Source organism: Crinia signifera, chromosome 2 (genome assembly GCF_055691185.1).
Source record: "Crinia signifera chromosome 2, ASM5569118v1, whole genome shotgun sequence".
Classification (NCBI taxonomy): Eukaryota; Metazoa; Chordata; class Amphibia; order Anura; family Myobatrachidae; genus Crinia; species Crinia signifera.
Window position 1 is genome coordinate 316,612,553 of NC_139218.1, and position 18,160 is coordinate 316,630,712.

The 18,160-nt window shown below is 42.1% G+C and overlaps 1 protein-coding gene across 4 annotated transcripts; it reads left to right on the plus strand.

Moving 5' to 3' along the window:
• Positions 1 to 994: 994 nt before the first annotated feature.
• TMBIM6 (transmembrane BAX inhibitor motif containing 6) lies at positions 995 to 17,933 on the plus strand. 4 transcript variants are annotated; one of them, XM_083169040.1, is made up of 10 exons: positions 995 to 1,150; positions 6,575 to 6,666; positions 10,192 to 10,300; positions 11,874 to 11,994; positions 13,415 to 13,463; positions 13,961 to 14,058; positions 14,441 to 14,520; positions 14,847 to 14,947; positions 15,351 to 15,426; positions 16,369 to 17,933. In XM_083169040.1, exons 2-10 carry the CDS (start codon positions 6,611 to 6,613, stop codon positions 16,390 to 16,392), a joined length of 714 nt encoding a protein of 237 aa, XP_083025166.1. In that variant the 5' UTR covers positions 995 to 1,150; positions 6,575 to 6,610; the 3' UTR covers positions 16,393 to 17,933. The 4 variants fall into 4 exon arrangements, with proteins under 4 accessions (XP_083025166.1, XP_083025169.1, XP_083025170.1 ...); XM_083169043.1 differs by having other exon boundaries at positions 1,018 to 1,186; XM_083169044.1 differs by having other exon boundaries at positions 1,018 to 1,182.
• Positions 17,934 to 18,160: the final 227 nt, after the last annotated feature.

Genomic DNA, 18,160 nt, shown 5'->3' on the forward strand with positions numbered 1-18,160 from the left:
CGACTCCTGCCCTCCCCCTCCTTACCCCATTGCCGCCGGCGCCGCTGCCTCTAACCCGACACGCAGATCTATGTCGGGTGACGGGCGGTCCCCGGCTCCGGCTGCAGTGCTAATATAATAACAGACATTCGGAAAATGGCTGCCCCCATACAGCATTATGGGGGCAGCCATTTTCCGTGTGTCTCTTATTATATTAGCACTGCAGCCGGAGCCGGGGACCGCCCGTCACCCGACACTGGTCGGTGTCGGGTTAGAGGCAGAAGCGCCGGCGGCAATGGGGACGGGTAAGGAGGGGGTTAATATTTCGGGGGGGGGGGGGGGCGAAATGTCCGGCGGGGGGGGGGGGGGGCGCAAAAAAAGTAGTTACGCCTCTGGGAGAACTAATTGGTTCCCATTAATGGCACAGCATAACAAAAGGTGACGGGGCACTAGCATAGCTTCGACTCCAACACCTCTGTGAAGCCCCTCTCTCAGGTTCTGATTAGACCACAAGCCCAGTCAAATTAATGGATGACCATCGATAGTTAAAAGCATTGAAGGTTATCCATTACATAGTATGCTGCCATTGATTACCATTTTGTACTATCATCATCGATTGCAACCATCGATGGCAATCACAACAGCCATCCCTATGGGGCATACCCACATGGAGATTTCTGCTTAATTCCTTAACAAGAGACTGAAATTCGGCTGTGGTTTTACTGAGCGATCTACATCACCACACCCTCACGCTGTACTACCCACCCATTATTTAAAAAAAATTGCACAAATCTCCCATAGTAAATTGCTCAGAACAAATCTCTTACGCAAATCTCCCTGTGTGATCTAGACTGTGGGAAACCTCCCACAATTGCTCTGAATACCTCTCCTGCTCAAATCTTCGCGTGTGTATGCCCCACCAATCTGTAGATTAGTGACGTATTCGCCACCCAATCATGGCCGTGCTATGTCGCTAACCCGCTGCATCCGCCCCTCCCTGTGACATCACACGAGGCTCCGCCCGTTGGCCTCCAGCAGTACAACAACGGTAGAGAGGGGGCGGTTCTCTGACGCTGCTATCGGGTGGTGTGACACGTACGGCGGAAGCGAAGGGACAAACGGAGTAGACGTACCAGAGTCCGTGAGATCGACGGCTGTGCAGTAAGGACAGGTGAGCGGTGAAGCGGGTTCGGGAGGCGCACGGTAGGTAGGTGAGTGTGTGACTATGCTGAGCCGTACACAGCCGCCATAACAACACTAACGGCCCAGTCTGTTTCCACACACAACCCAGTCCCCTGGGAACGGAGGCCTGCCGCGCACATCCGCATTACAGCGCAGTGTACATAGTACAGGTCTCCTGCCGTATGTGTACTCAGCGCTGCTTTCTCTGTATACACACACACAGTACAGTGCTGCTCTCTCCTGCCGTATGTATACGCATTACGCAGCGCTGCTGTTTTTATGCCATATGTGTGTATACGTAGTGTTGTGCTCTCCTTCCATATGTGTGTATACATTGCACTTGTCTCCGGCCCTATGTTTGTGTATAAGGCAGTGCAGCTGAGACTGACCACCATCGTAACATGTGTTATATACATTTCTCACCATTGGGTGGTAGATAGGGGACCTTAGAAACTTTTGCTATATTTCTATATTTACATCACTGTATATGTGCATAGTGCCACGCTCTCCTGCCATGTGTATGTGTGCATAGCGCTGGGAAAAGGGGCAATGCCATATGTGCTGCCTCTGTCCCATAATAAGTAGCCAAGTAAGTACTGTACACTGGCCACTAGGCTTGAACTGGTACTCATGGTTTTGAAGAGCACCATTAGTATATTGACGCTGGCTGACATTTACATACAGCTTAATAAAAATGTTAAACAGGAAAGTTGCGCTAGCCTTTTAAAAACAATTTGAGCATAAGCGAAACAGTGCCAACAAATAATTCCCAAGCTGAGTAAAAAATACTTTTAATAACACATAATGAAAGTGCAGATCATCTATGTTCTTGGTTGTGATAATTGTCGTATATTTTAATGGCAAGTCTTCTGGCAGTTGTTAATTGTGTTCTGCTATGTTAGGCTGTTGTAAGCATGCACATATGTTGACAGTATACTGTATACTGAAAAATATTTCCTTGCATTGAATCATCAAACACCTTGTTCAACAAAGAGAAATATTGTTGCATCATTGTAGCAAACAGATCACACATGCAAGTTGAGTTTATGTATAATTTGCTTGGTTAAACCAGTAGTTCACAAACACTTTGGTATCATGGCACGTAAAGCCACGTACACTCAAGGCGATGGGGGAGCCGGTGCTGAGCGTCGTGCTTAAGCGCGTATCGCGATGTGTGCTCAGCGATTCCTGTGGAGCAGCATTTTGCCAATGCTTATCGCCTCTTAGCAGGATAGACAGTGTAAGCCAGGCATGTCCAAACTGTGGCCCTCCAGCTGTTGTGAAACTATACATCCCAGCATGCCTTGCCATAGTTTTAGCATTCCCTAATAGCAAAACTGTGGCAAGGCATGATGGGACTTGTAGTTTCACAACACCTGGAGGGCCATAGTTTGGACATGCCTGGTGTAAGCACTGTCTAACCTTGCAGACAATGGTGATGCGTGGGACTGCGCATCGCTGTCGGTATACCCTGTACACTTGGAGCAATCCGGGCTTGCTTTCCAAGCGATCTAGTCAGATTGCTGAGAAATGGCCTCAAATCGCCCCATGCCTACTAGCCTTTAGAGCAGGGCTGGGCAACACCGGCCCTCCAGATGTTGATGAACTACACATCCCAGCATGCCTTGCATCAGTTTCAGCATGGCCACATAGCAAAACTAATGCAAAGCAGAACTTGTTTTACACCATTCCTAGACCAAAAGCTTTTATTGTGCTACTGGGGAAAACATGTTATGTAAACTGTTATGTACTCCTGTTCAGTTAAGTGCTGCTGGACAGGATTTGCTTCTTCACTTATTTTAGGATGGGAAGCCATAAGCACTTTTTTCTCTGTTACATTGACCACAAATAATTGTAACTGGTCCTGCTCCACCAACCAGAGGCACCCCTGCATGTACCACTAGTCACCCTTGAATGCCACCTCACCCAATCTGGGAACCAGTGGGTTAAACTACTGTTAGTTGAAACTACCTTTTCCATTTAATGCTGATGGCAAGTTTTATAGGATGTCTCAAGTTAAAGCTTTCCCTACCACACCACACCATTCCTTTTGTATCACTCCCTCGCCCCCTTAATGGGAATATTACCGTATTGAATTGACCCCGATAATTATTTCCTTGTAAAAGATCAATAATATTATGCACAATGGGTGACAATGGTTTGTTGGATTGAAGATGTGGTTTGCTGATGACTCTTGTTATGTATATTTTTTACAAAATTGTTACAAAGAGGGGGCATCATACTAAAAGGTGTCACATACAGCATGGTTCTCCTCCATAAAATTACATTCATGTAATTGTGCTTTTCACCTATACACAGCTGCTTCCACACAATCCATGTTTAAACTGAAAGACTGTATCATACCCCTTTCACATTGCAGCTGTAACACGGTATATTGCCGTTTTTTTAGTGTTTTAAAATGGTTCCAGCTGCAATGTGAAAGCTACATTGTCAATTTACCGGTTACAGAAAACCGGTATTTTGACACGTGTTAAAAGCAGGATCCTACACGTTTCTGAGCCGTTTTCCCTGCAGTCTGAACAGCTCAGAAATGGTATTTGCTACAAATGACAACCACACTTGATCCCCGCCCACAAGCAGGAAAAAAAACATTTAAAATGACATTGTATGGCTTTCTATGGGTGAAACGGGTTGAATCTGAAAGGTACAAAACGGTATTTAAACTGCAATATACCTTTACATCATGCAATATGAAAGGGGTTTAACTGGCTTTTGACCAGTTTTAAGACACGTTTAGAAAAACGGGTTGAAAGCAGGTTTTTGCAATGTGAAAGCAGTATAAGGCTTGTGCAAGTTATGTTGCTGTTGTGAAAATTCCCCGGCAGTCGGCAGGCAGTGTATGTCTCACCACGCACATATTCTGGCATATGCTAGTGCACAAGAAGAGTGAAACCAGCGTAAATAGACTTAGCCCTTTGGGTGCCAAGTGAATTTGTCAAAATAGGTATGAAAATTGGCAAGCAAACATTTTTAATCATCCTCATGGCCTGTAATGTTACCTTTATATAGATAATGTAATTTTTTTTTTATTTTTTTTATTTAACACATTTGTTATTTAAATTTGTATAACAAATGTGAGCGCCGCTGGCATTTTTTGTGGATATTTTGCACATCTTACAGAAATGTTGGCACTCACAGGTTTAAGAAGGGACACCCCTGAATCGAACCATTAGTTTAGATAACAATTCAAAGGCCAACATATGGAAACTAACACCTCATCTCACATACCTGATGGATTCAGTTATTGCGTTTAAAAAAAAAATGACAGACAGACTTAGCTGGTAGGGGTTAAGCTGGGTACACACTAGTAATATGTCGGCTATTTGGGCAAACATATATTGTGAGCCCATCAGAGATTGTGTACATCAGAAAGTGGGAACATTAGATATGTTGCATCGGCTGTATGGCTGATGTAATGTCTCATCTGACTGTGTACAGCCAGACTGCCAGTACACTTGCTGCAAGGGCTGTTGTCACAGCTGGGTGGGCAAAATCAAATGCCCACCCAGCTGGGGACCCTTGAAAAGACACTCATAGACCGGTTGGTAAGTGTGTATACTTGCTTGATTCGGAAGCTCTGCTGGCGTGGCATTAAATTCTAATGGTTCGTTGTCTGCCTTAGAACAGAAAAGGCACTTTGCATTACATTGATGCACTGCGGTAGTACAATATAATAATAATAATTATTGTCACGCTTCATTTTAATTACTTTTGACCTGGTTTATGGAACAAGTTGGTATGATACAGCAAGTATCTATACTATTTACTGATCGCATGTGTCGCAATAAACCAAACTGAAATAGGATTTGTGAAACACTTTTAGTTTCTGTGTTGCACCCTCCTCCACTCCCAGTAAGGCTCATGATCGTTTCATTATTCTTATGGCACAATACAATTTCAGCACTGGTGTATTACAGTGCCAGGGTGCCCCCATTGTTATGGATCCTCAGCATCTCTGGCCATCTCCTCTAGTTTGACATTCCGTTAATTGTAACAGGAGATGACCTTCAAGGATGTTTCACTTTTTGTGGCTGAATGTATCTTTGCATAGTGCACTATGTGCTAAATTCAAATAATAAATATCTTCTTTTGTTGATGAGACCGCACTGAAGCATGGCATACTGTATTATGAGATTACTGATGCGTCTTTCATATCGCAAACCCTGCTCTGGCCCGGTATTTGAAAATGTTTCCAAAATGGGTCTGAACAAACTAAACCCCTTTCGCATCCCATGGTGGACCTGGTTTATTACTAGTTATTACCGGGTTGGTGCCTTTCACACTGAACCCGGTTCACCCATAGAAAACGGTGTAACGGACTTTTATGGCTCAAATATTTGTATTCTAGCTAAAAATAAACCTGGTTGGTAGATAAACATAAACAGTTACAAATGTTTTTACATATTAGAAAATCCTTTACAGTGCCAGTGATGTCTGCCTTCCCCTCTTATCTAAGCATCTCCCTCCCCTCCTCATCAGTCCATGATGCCATAACTGTATGTTCTGTAGTGTAGAAATATGCCAGCAATGCTTCTCCAATGCTATTTCTATTGTTTCCTGATTCAGGATAGTGTCAGTATCAGGCAGGGAGACAGCCTATCACCTTCTGTGGCACAGTCATGTGTTCAAAATACCAGGCCTGTGTCTTTCACACTGCAAAATGAATTGCCTTTGAACCGTGTAGGATCTTTCTTTTTAAACGGGTTCAAATACTGTTTTTTTTTTTTTACCTGGTATTTTGACTATGGCACTTTCACACTGCACCTAGAACTGGATTGACAATTGGAAATATACAGTGTTATAGCTGCGCTGTGAAAGGGGTGTGACTTGGCAGGGTGATTTGTGGTGGTTTCCTTATGACCTCACAGAAAGAGGAACCCCCTGGCAAGATAACGTTTCATGCTGCCGGATTGTCATGCTGGGTCAGAAAGTGTGTATATGCAATAACTTTTTCTGTGCTTGCAAATACATCTAGTGTCTGCTAGACAAGGATGGAGTGGGGGTGGGGGATCTTTCATATCCATTTCATTCTTCAGCTATGTGTAAGTGCAATCATTTGAAATCAAGGGAAATGATTATCCGTATTAATGATGGGCAGGACTTACATACAGAGTCAGGTTACGTTCTCTACGGAAAAGGCCTAAGCCTGCGATTTCATTGCAACAGACTGCAATAATTGCACCATCTAGATCAAGAGGTCCCAAGGGGTATCTGAAGTGTGTAAGTCACTCAGTGGAAACTTCGGCATGATTATTGCAAAGAAGTAACCTTTATCAGGACAGGTGTGTAATAGCTGCTCTCCCCTTCCTATTAGAAAACACATCAAAGAAAAATTTTAGGTTCATTGAAGCACTGAAAATTTGTCCATAAGCTTGTTTCTTTGTCTCCGCAGGCATTTGTGCAGAAGGCATCTAAAGACCTTTCCACCATGGATTTTCTTGACCGGAATATCAACTTCAATGCTCTTTTGAAGTTCTCACATATGTAAGCATATGTTTTTTTTAATGTTTAACTAGTTTGTGCCTCTTCAGGATGGAGATCCTGTTTAAGTTTGTTTGGTAATTTCATTAACTACATGATGAGAAGTATTACATCGCCTGGCATAATGTGTATAAAGTGTATTTCTTTTATTTGTTAGTCTGTGACATCCCAAATATGTAGGGGTAGTAGGCTGGTATCGGTTACCTGCTCTGAAGAACTGTCAATTATTTTTTTTTTAATATGCATTAAACGTTTCAGAAGGTAACTTTATACTGTATGTGTGTAATATATCTATCTAGATGGATATATCTCAGATTATTGTTGACAGATATACTGGATTTGATAGCAGTAGGAGTTTTTTGCATGGAATATTTTTTTTATAAAAGAAATTGCTTTGGTCGGTAGATGTAAATAGCATTAGGTCCTGTTGTCTGTAAGATGTGGTTCTTGCTGAACTGTTTAAAGCTGGTGAAACTTAAGACAGTCCTGCTATACACTGTGGGAAGACTGGAATTACTGCCTGTTAATGTGGATATAAGATGACGGTGCACATAGATTGATAGCTGTTGCCTGCAGTTAAAGTACTGCTACATTGCACCATATGCTCAGTCATTGTTGGTTTGGTATTGGGGGTGTAGTAGTTGTGACGTGCACTCAGGTTCTGGTTAGCTGTCAGATACATGTTGTGGTAATGCAGTGTTTTCTGAAGATAAAGGCATGCCAACATGTACTAGACTTTGCCTTTTGTTTAGAATGTTTTCTCCACTAAATTACATTCTAGCACTGTACAAGGTACTTGTTTCCTAGCACGGCGCCCAATTTTTTCATCTTATGGCATCCTATGCCATCGCATGCCATATAGCCGCATGCGATACGATTTTTTTTATTGTATAAGCACCCTAATGGGTGCTTACAATGTTAAATCCACCCCCACTATCAACGTGAAGCGTGGCGAGCGCAGCGGTACGCGTTGAGTTGATTTTAGATAGTGTGGTGAGCCACCAAGCCCGAAGCGTGGCGAGGAGACATGTATTACTTTACATGTATTCCTCCCCATACAATGCCATACAATTTTTTATTGTACAACATCACGTCCCATCGCATACCATATTTAGTACAATTTATAGTGTTAACTATTTGTTTGCTGTTTACTGTTTAGGGGGGTATTCAGTCAGTGCATTTTTTTTTACGGACAGTCGGAAAATCTGCACTTTTTTGCCAATTTTCAGTCCAATTTTCTTTCGACCAGTTCAATCAAAGTGTAGTTTTTTCAACTGTTGGAAAAATCGTCACGGTTAGAAAATGCATGTATCTGTGAATTACTTGCCGTTGTTTTAGTCAATATTGTGGCAGTTTTTTATGGTTGCAGATTCAATGTTAAAGTCTTTTCTGTGTTGGCGGACAAGACAGACAAAAACAGGCACGTTGAATAGGGATGTCTGGATTTTTCAGCTAGCTGAAAAAGTCCAGACAAGATTAGTTAGGCCCCTTTCCCACGCTCCGGCTCATGCCGGGCAGCGAAGCCCCGTACAGCCAAGAAGCCGTGCCGCACACAGAAGTTTCGAATGGTGGGGATGGCCACAGCCTGGCAGCCGTCGCTTCCAGTGGTGACATCCGGCTGCAGCCAGGCAGCCAGCCCGTGGGGTCCAGTGTGAATGGACACAAACATGACCATTATTTAACTTCTGTGCATGGCACGGCTTTTGGCTGTGCGGGGTTTCACCGCCCGGCAGGAGCCAGAGTGTGTAAAAGGGGCCTAAGGATCCTCCCACTTATGTCAAGTAGTGTATCTAAAAAACACATTACGATTAGATTTAATTATTTTGATCTGGGAGAAGCCAAGTTTCAAAGTTGTGCTTCAATATCTGTTTTGGGATTGGCTGGTCAGATCATTGGACAAAGACCCTGTACCCACTGTAATGGAAGCCTTTGGTCATCTTTTTTTTTTTTTTTTTTTCTCCATGCTATCAGTTTGTTATAATGTGGATATTTTATTTAAAGTGTCAGAATAAAACAAAACACATTGTTGCATAATCTATAGGTGCACACTTTGGTAGATTGCAAAACAATTTGAAATATCTAGCACAGTTTTAGTGACTTATGGTGTGTACACACAGTGAGATTCCCTTGCTATTCGAGATTTACATACAATTCATATAATTTGCATTAGCTTTGCGCTATATAGCCATTGCCTTTCTATCTGGGTTTTGATTTGTGCTGCTTGGGAGCGCACATCGGGATCACAAGGTAAAAACCTGTGCGATCTGATCTGCATGTGATCCCAATGCGATTTTGACTATATAGTGCTGATTGTACCAGTGTGTACACACCATTACTGTGTGCACATTTATTTTATTTATTTATTTATTTATTTGTGGTTCTTTTTATATGAGCCTGGTTGACTGGTGATAGGGCAGCATATACAGGTCAGATCAATGGAATATATAGGGTTTGATATCCGGGTTGAGTGCACTGTACAATTCAAAGTAATGATACAAAGAGGATATTTGGAGGCAAGCAAGTCACAGAAAGAGTGCTAAATAGTTTAAGGTCCCTCGAACACTGAGTAATGGTGACCTCCAGTTGCTTTTACTGATCATGGAAGGTGGTTTCACAAAAACCTAGTTTATATACAGCTATCCATGGGTTATGAGGGGTTGGCTATGGGATCTGGCGCTTAGAATGCTGGCGGTCAGAAGACTGACAGCAGCATCCTGATGGTGGGAATCCTGATACCTAATGTAAGTTCCGTCAACCTCTAACCATAAGCCTCTACTCTTAGTCCCTAACTAATTATGTTGTGCCTCACCTCCAGTTTTGGTATTGTGAATGGGATCAGGATTCTGGTGCAGGGATGCAGTGTAAATCCCGGCGTTCAGAATCCCGACGCTGGAATCCCGATCGCCGAAATCCCGACACTTTCTCCCTCCGGGGATGTCCCGCAAGGGGGGGCCAATCCACGTCTCTTTCCCCCCCCCCCTCCCCTTGTCGGGATTTCGGCGATCGGGATTCTGAACGCCGGGATTTAATACTGAATCCCTGGTGCAGGTATTTCGACTACTGTCATCCTGAGCACCAGTATGCCAACTGCATCCCATTCTTAGTACAAACTTCCAGACATGAATATCCTATATTATCAATGGACTGACTGAAATGAGCTCAGATATATAGTTGCAGGTTATTTGGTGACCATATTAAAATGACATTAATATACTATTGTACTTCTAATTCGAAACACACTTTCCATTCTCTATTTGATGGATGCAGAACTGTCTGTGTAGAGGTGAGAGGGGCTCACTGAGCATCTACATTCAGGCTATCAGGATCACTTCTTCAGTTCTAGGCAAATTGACTTGTAATCTATGATGACTTCTATTATCGGCCTTTCTACCCCCAATGACATCTAGTGGGGACACCTCCAAGACATGATGTTGTGGCGTATATAGTGATTAAACAGCCCTGATTTTAATTAATTTATTTTTTTCCTTGAGCAGTCATTGATTGGGTGTATTTTTTTTTATATTTCAGTTCTCCATCCACACAGCAGCACTTGAAACGGGTGTACACCAGCTTTGCTGTCTGTATGCTGGTAGCTGCTGCTGGTGCTTATGTTAATGTGGCCCTTAAATTTCTGCAGGTGAGTCCTTTCAGTAGATTACATTTAGGATGTTTTATATACAGGGGTGTGCAGCTTTGTTGTCATTATTATACAAAAGCAAACATTCACTGAAGCTGCTTTATTTAAATGACCCTTCCCAAAGAGAATCCGTTCTCCAATCTTGCCCTAGTCTCTGGTTTGCCTATATTCAGCGCTATCAACGCTTCAATGTTTACTGTACACCACTCAGACCGCACTCTAGACCCGGGTTATTGCCGTGTTCTTGCGGCCCCAACACAGGTCAAAGTGCGGTCTGAAAAGGCCACCACGGGTCGAGCAACATGGGTGTTCAACCCTGGTAATGACCAGGGTTGAACACGGCTATGACCCGTGTCCAGTGCAGTGTGAACGGGTGCCTGGGTCGAGCGACCCGTGTCCCGTTCACAGTATGGAGGAGGCAGCACTGTCAGCTCCAAGTACTGCCTCCTCCAGAGCCCCCCGATGACGCGCCGCCGCCCAGCTCCGCCCCCTGTGACGTCACCGACTCGGCAATATGTTGTGTCGGTGTCGGAAATTTCAGACCGCATTGCCGTGTTGCTCTGGGGATGGGACCCGTGTCCTAATCCCGTGTGCGACACGGCATTTGCGGTCTGAAAGTAGTATCATAGGGGGATATTCAATCCCGGGTCACAACTGTCTGGCTGGTCCGACAGCCGTGGCCTTGTCCCGTTCTCGGCCGGCTCGACGAACAATCAGTAGACGGGATTCAATGACCCACCTGCCGAACGCCAAAAAGGGGGGCGTGACCGAGCGTTATGGCCGTGGATTGTTGAGCTGCGGCTGGGCGCTCGACAGGCCACAGCTGTTCTTGGAGAACGGGCCTGACTGCTTCTAACGTCTGATTATGCCGAGATCCCTGTTCAATGCTGTCATTAAAGACCGCATTGAATAGGGCCCTGCCGCAGATTCCCTCATGGGGAATAGCAGCGGGAGATTGAATACCCACCCATAGGGTGTAGAATCAGTGGTGGGGAATGGGGATGTAACAACATCAGTACAGCTCCCCTTATGGAGTCTTGCAATGATGCAATATTCTATTGTCTGCCAAAGAGCCAAACACTTGGCAGGCTGTGAATGGGGCAGCATCTGACAGAAGCCCAGCACAACTGGGGGGAGATGGGAACATGGGTAATATTCTAGGACATGGCATTTTGCTGAAGTAAGACATAACCACCCACCAGTGCTGTAGTGCCACTCTGATATTAAATGGTAGTATGGTGATGATCTACTAGTCAGTTAAGCTGCATCATTGCTTTTGTTTTGCTTATTTGTTTATGGATTCTGTAATAGGGTGCATCAGATCCCTTGTTCTGTAATAGGGCGCATCAGATCCCTTGTTCTGTAATAGGGCGCATCAGATCCCTCGTGGCACCATATAAATAAAGGATAATATTAATAAACAATAGTTACAGACCTATTTGTCGCATTTGTTGCTGCTACGTTATACAATCGTAATACTGAATATAAATTCAGTTGCACATTTTCAATCTGTGTGCTTTTTAACTATTGTGATTTGCAGTCTTTTGTAACTGATCGTTGTCTTCCCAAACAGGGCAGCTTCTTGTCCTTTTTAGGTTCACTGGCCATGATGCTGTGGCTCATGTTCACCCCTTACAGCTATGAGAATGAAAAGAAGCGCCTGGGAATCTTAGTTGGTTTTGCCTTTTTTTGTGGTAAGTTTTTATATGTATATTAACCAACACAAGGAGATGTAGACGCACTAGAACGTGTGGACCAGATTGCTGTTCACTGTGAAGACTGGGAAACTAGATCTGTTCTTCTTAGTAATAAGAGAAAACTAAATACTCTCATATCTAAATTGATTTAGTTAATCCGTGTTGAGTATTACTTTACAGAAAACGGAGTAAGTTTACCTTTAACTACCTTATGGGAAACTATATGATGGCTCAAATTCTGTATTCAAAACATTCTCTATTAACAAATAAATCTATGTACTCAAAGTATTAAAGATTTGGGTATTATGTAGGTTGAAGCTCTACTCCTAAAATGGAATACTATTAAAATCCGTGATCTATTTGATTCTCCTAATGTGCTCTTAAATTGCATTCTCAATAAAATGACACCAGCCTACAAAATAGTCTCCATTGTGTAGCTTTTACAGCTGTATTATCATGTAAAATGTTGAACATTAATTGTTCACCCCTTTAATTTGGCTGATTCTGGGGAAGTGAAGAGAGGACCAATGAAACTCCACTATCTTCAACTCCAGCTTTTCATTGGTCTGCCCAATTTGAAAATTTCCAAAGGTCTGGATTTTAATTGGATTACCATAAACAGCTCCACTCAGCAAACCCTGGTCTTTTCTATAGTGGTGGGGAAACCTTGCATTGTAGTAGTACAGCTGTCAATTATTACTGACCTATTGCACAAGTTTATGTTCAAGTATGTAGGTATTCAATGAATTCACTGCTATCCGTATAGCCAATTGTCTTTGCTATATTTATATAATACTTGTACTTCTTCAGAGTAACAATAAAGGGCCTAATCTTGGGCCAGTCGGACCTTTGTCCATCACTGCAAAGTTCTGAAAATCCGTACTAAGCACATGCACAGGACCCCTTCGGTGCGTGTGCCAATGGCTCTTGTGACATAGGCGGCAGACTGTCAGTGATTGCCAATCTGCTGCTGATGGGGGGGTGGGAGCTGTTTAGCAATTACCTCAGTTTGTCAAACAGTGCCGTGCCGCTGCCATTAAGGGGGTGGGAAGTGGTCAGGGAACTTTCCTGGCCTCTGCAATGGACGGCTTGTGCAGCAAGGCTTGCTGGGTACTAAGTGATCTGATGCTGCCTCCTGGTACATAGCTTGGATCATTACTACCAAAGGAAGCATCTGCATCTGTAGACCCCTCCTCCTGCTGCATTGCAATACAGAGCTATCGCTGCTGCTTCCAAGGAAGTAACAGCAACTACATCTGAATGGAACAATGTGTGTAACAAAAAGCATTAAGTATACAGTTTTTGCCTGCAATAGCTTATCTTTTGTCAGTAGCTTGTGATTTTAAGAATGTTGACTTACTACATTCCATTGACCTTCATCTCATTTGAAATAAATGTTTGTTTTTTTGTCCTCCAGGTGTTGGATTGGGCCCTGCCTTGAATTTTTGCATCGCTGTTAACCCCAGGTATTTGCATATCCAGGTTTTCATTTTAGAGCTCTGCTGATGAATATACAATGTGTGTGCTCTAACATACCTATGTCCAGAAAGCAATGAGCTAGTTTCATAATGCTTTGGAAAGCCCTATATAAAGCTAGTATAAACTAGGAAATAGAGTAAGTTTGCAGCAAATAATATAGCAGGGAAAATGATGTATTGATGCCTGTGGGTTAATATAATCTCCTAAATAAGGGTCCACACTCGCAGTCCAGGTTTTAGTGCGGTCCATGCACAGATGGTTAAATCAAACGTTAAGTACTAAGACACCTGCACTCTGGTTCCTTACAATGTGGACTATTAAAGTGCTTTGAGGACCATGGTTTAGAAACGCTGTCCTAAGTATTCCTATAAATCTGGCCATATGCCTGTCTGCTTAAAGTTCTAAGCACATTTCCTAGTTTATTTAAACGTCAACTGACTTTCTCCCAATTGCGTCTGATGAATCTTTTCTGACTTCCTCACAGCATCATCCCTACTGCTTTCCTGGGTACAGCAATGATCTTCGCCTGCTTCTCACTCAGTGCCCTTTATGCACAAAGACGTAGCTTCCTTCTCCTGGGAGGTAAGTGCTATCCCTGACTGTCACTACATCATGATCTTTACGGGGGGCATATTGGTTAGCATTGTTGTCATGTAGTGCTGGGCAGTTGAGTTTGACACACCTGCTGATGGGTTTGGATCTCTCTCTGCGTGAGTTGATTTTCCCTTGTTGTCGAGGTATTGTTCTGTAGTCCATAAACTTGCTGGTATGGAAGTGGCTTCTTATTTAATTGGCCCGTGTGTGTGCGTGCGCATCACAGACCGGAATGTGTCATTGAAGGCTCCACCATGTTAGAGAATGAAAAACCTGATTAAATATTTAATCATTGTGTTGTACTGCATTAATATGTTGCCCACATATAAAGATTATTCATCCTGTAAATATTTTGACTCTTCTTCCCCAGGATTGCTGTCAACTGTTCTGAGCGTCCTTGTTTTCTCTTCACTGATCAACATGTTTGCTGGATCTGAATTTCTCTCAAAAGTAAGTTACTGTGGTGAAAGATAGCTATTTACCAGTATAGGACCACAGCTGAATAAAAACAGTGTTGTATTTGGCTAGTCATTCATCTGTTCTCATTGGGAATAAAGTAAAACCGGATAAACCATTGCATTCAATTAATAACCACTTCCTCCACTCATTGAACTCGCAGATAGCACTTTCCTTGTGTGTATGTGAAATGTTCCTTCTATGCTATTGACCGTTTTTTGTTGTCTTACTTTTCTAAATCCAGATCCACTGCGCTATGACCAGAACGGTATGCAGCCTGAACATTGACTTTGAACACAATCTCATGTTTTATCTTTCAGACAAATCTGTACCTTGGACTCCTGGTCATGTGTGGCTTTGTCTTGTTTGACACCCAGCTCATTATTGAAAAAGCAGAGAATGGAGACAAGGATTATGTGTGGTAAGTTATGGGAATTTTTTTTGCTCGGCTGAGGACATGAGGTCTAAAAGCCCATACACACTGGGCGACTTTCAGTTTGGAAGCTGCTCAGTGTGTACGGGGCAGGGCTGAGCGCTTCCGCATCATTGCTGGCCTGGGTGCTCATTGGCTGGTATTACCAGCTGATGAGCAAGGGAGTGGATGGCTTTCCATAGTGCCCTGCTATGGAAAGCTATCAACCCAGGGAAAATCGTGGAAATGGGCGAAAACCACTCTGGGTGTATGCACCGAGCATTTTTCAGCCCAACAATTTTCCCCATCATCGTTATCCATACATGTTGGGCACAAACGTGTGCATGGACCTTTTAAATGTAGATTAGATTATCCTTTTCCGATCATTTTGTTTGTTTTTTACTTATTGAAGGCACTGCGTAGACCTGTTTCTGGACTTCATCACCATCTTTAGGAAACTCATGATAATCTTGGCTATGAATGAGAAGGTACATTTTTCTAAACATATAACAATGTTTCAGTGAAATGATTTGTATGTATTTGAATATACCTGTTTTGTCAAGTGTACAGTATGTGAGTAATATACACACGCCTAAATATATAAGCCTGCTCAAGTTGAAAGCTAGTCTGCTACCTTGTGATAGCCTCTGTGTTTCTGTATGTGTGAAAGATGATGTAGTTTTACTCACTGCCAGCAGATGGCAGTGTTTCGGTTACACACGGACACTACATATATAGATATTATGTGTGCACGCATATTGGCATAAGCAACTATTAAAATGGATAGCAGTAATGTGCTATACCATAACCTTGTGAAACCAATTTGCCTCATTTTCTTGCAATTGGGGGAGTGTAGTTAATTGTAACTACAGGTATATTGGAATTGCAATGAAGGCCAGTAACACACTTTTGTCTTACAAGCCACATTTGATGTAAAGGTGTGTAGTTTTCACACTTAACATGCTAAGCAGAGAACAGTACTACATGTACGTGGCATTGAAAAATTGTCTGCAGCTGGAGTCTCTGGATTATGTATAATAATAAAAAGAGTTAAAAAAGGTTTGGGATATAAAATTCCTGCTAGGCCTATATTAGTGTAATTTGTAAATAATGTTGGCTAGAGACTCATACAGTGAGACTCCTACATATTCCCTAAATCAGTGGTTCTAAACCACCAATGCACTCTAAACAAGATATCCATTAGATTTGGGTAACATTTGCTTTAATCTGTATCTAACAAATAATAACTATCTCCTCCTTCATTTAAGGCAAATATTTCATGATCTTAAGTCCAGTATTTTAGAAACAATTTAATGAACAATCCAGTTTGTGATTAGTGTGTATCTGTTAGACACCATAAACCACCCTGAATATAAATTGTGTGACTGCGTATTAGTTAATTAATTTTTATTTTTTATTTAATGTTTCAGGAGAAGAAAAAAGAGCGAAAGTAAAACAGACCACTTCCAGGATTGCTGATATTTGTTTCTAAATTTCCCCCCTTTTTTTCCCTTTTACTTGGCTTTGTGTTCCATGGAATGATTAAACTCTTGGGGAAATTATTTTTCTTTTTCTCTTCCTTCTTTTTTTGTTTGGGACATTTTGTATATTTTCCTCTTCATCCAAGTGTTTGCTGATTTACATGAAAGGCTTTCTCATCTTCATGTCATTTTATTTCTGTGATGCACAAACTTCTATAATGTTCCCATCATCCAACACCATGGAACAAGTCGCTACTCTGAAAATGTAAGCAGTTTGTGTCAGAATTTGTGCATCACTGCTTTTACTTAAACTAACGTCTAACCTTTGGCATACTGAATACAAATGAGTTGGAAAGAGGGAGATTCTATTGTCACGCTGCAATTACCCTACGCCTTTTACCAGTTCAGGCAAATAAGATTACTATGCCAGCAGTGCCACAGATGTTTAAGGAATCCATTTTGAATTTCAGGAGTAATCTATTGTCTGACACTTGTTGCTGTACTAGCTGTGCATCACCTCTCTCGCTAACATTCCTTAAACTGAGAACTTGGTGCTCCCTCAAAGGTGAATGGACAAGTGAAGGCCTTCTCACCTCCCTATGTGTTTGTGCCTGGTTAAAATATAATTGCTCATAAGCCCTGTGTCTATAGCCCCGCTTTCTACCATGTCTTGGGTTTACGCATTAATACAGTTGCCATTCCCATGAAGGAACGAACAGTGGTTAAGTACTTTATAGCCTGTACTTGATAACGGTCAGCCCTATAGACTTGTAGACATCCCCCTTGATCTAATTTGCATCCTGGCATTCTACGTTTGCCAGGGTAAAGTAGCTAATGTTGAAGGTCTCAAGATGAAATCTGTGTGTCCATGCTTCACGAGCGAGAAGCCAAACCTGAATTAAACTCCTGAACAAAAAGTATTGATAAACGTAATTATTTATAGACTTATTTTTCACATTTGAATAAAGACTATTTCTTTGCTTTATAAGAGTAAAAATATATTGTAAAGTTTTTCTGCAGCTGTAAATTCTCCACCCTTTGTGTTTATAACCTAGTTATAGTTTAAAAAAAATAATAAAAAAAAATGAATCCCTCTTTGTTTGCTTGAATTGGATCCTTCCTGCTTTAGCTTACAGTAGGTTGCCCCCACTTCCCGGTCTTATCTTTTTGATAAGCGGTTTGAGTTTCTAAGACTTTGCGCAAGAGGTTGGATTAAAGTGTTACTGTCCTCTGCTGTCCCTATTTTCTCTTTACCCTCTCCCCTGCATGCTTTTAGGGATACGGCAAGCTGCATTAGAAACCGTGCCAAGATGAATTACCTTGAGGTTAAAAAAGAAAATTCTATGTCAAAATGTATAACATGTTTTTCATAACTTTAATTTTTGTGCAGTGCTTTTTCTGAATCCAGACATAATTGACTGTCAACACAGTGAAACTTTTTGATTGAAATACAAAACTATGAATTAATTTGTACAAGTTCTTAAAGTACTAAAAAAATAAAAATGACAAATGTTTGTTGTGTCCTGTTTGAGTGAAGTTGTATGGCTACAGTGTCGCTGCTTTTAGCAGAGGATTTGATCCTGGTACACATGAACATCCAGTAGTAGGCACTGCACGCACGGAGCTGCATAAACTGCAATTGTTAGCGTTACTTCTAACAAAATGATCAAATAGGCTGCGTGTTTGGTAGAGATATTAGACAGTCTGCCCCACGGCGGTATGATTGTTGCAAATGATCACA

Coding starts and splice junctions, on each gene's coding strand:
- TMBIM6 (XM_083169040.1), top strand. CDS start 6,611: ATGGATTTTCTTGACCGGAATATCAACTTCAATGCTCTTTTGAAGTTC. Junction 6,667..10,191: donor CTTTTGAAGTTCTCACATAT/GTAAGCATATGT, acceptor TTTATATTTCAG/TTCTCCATCCACACAGCAGC. Junction 10,301..11,873: donor TGGCCCTTAAATTTCTGCAG/GTGAGTCCTTTC, acceptor CTTCCCAAACAG/GGCAGCTTCTTGTCCTTTTT.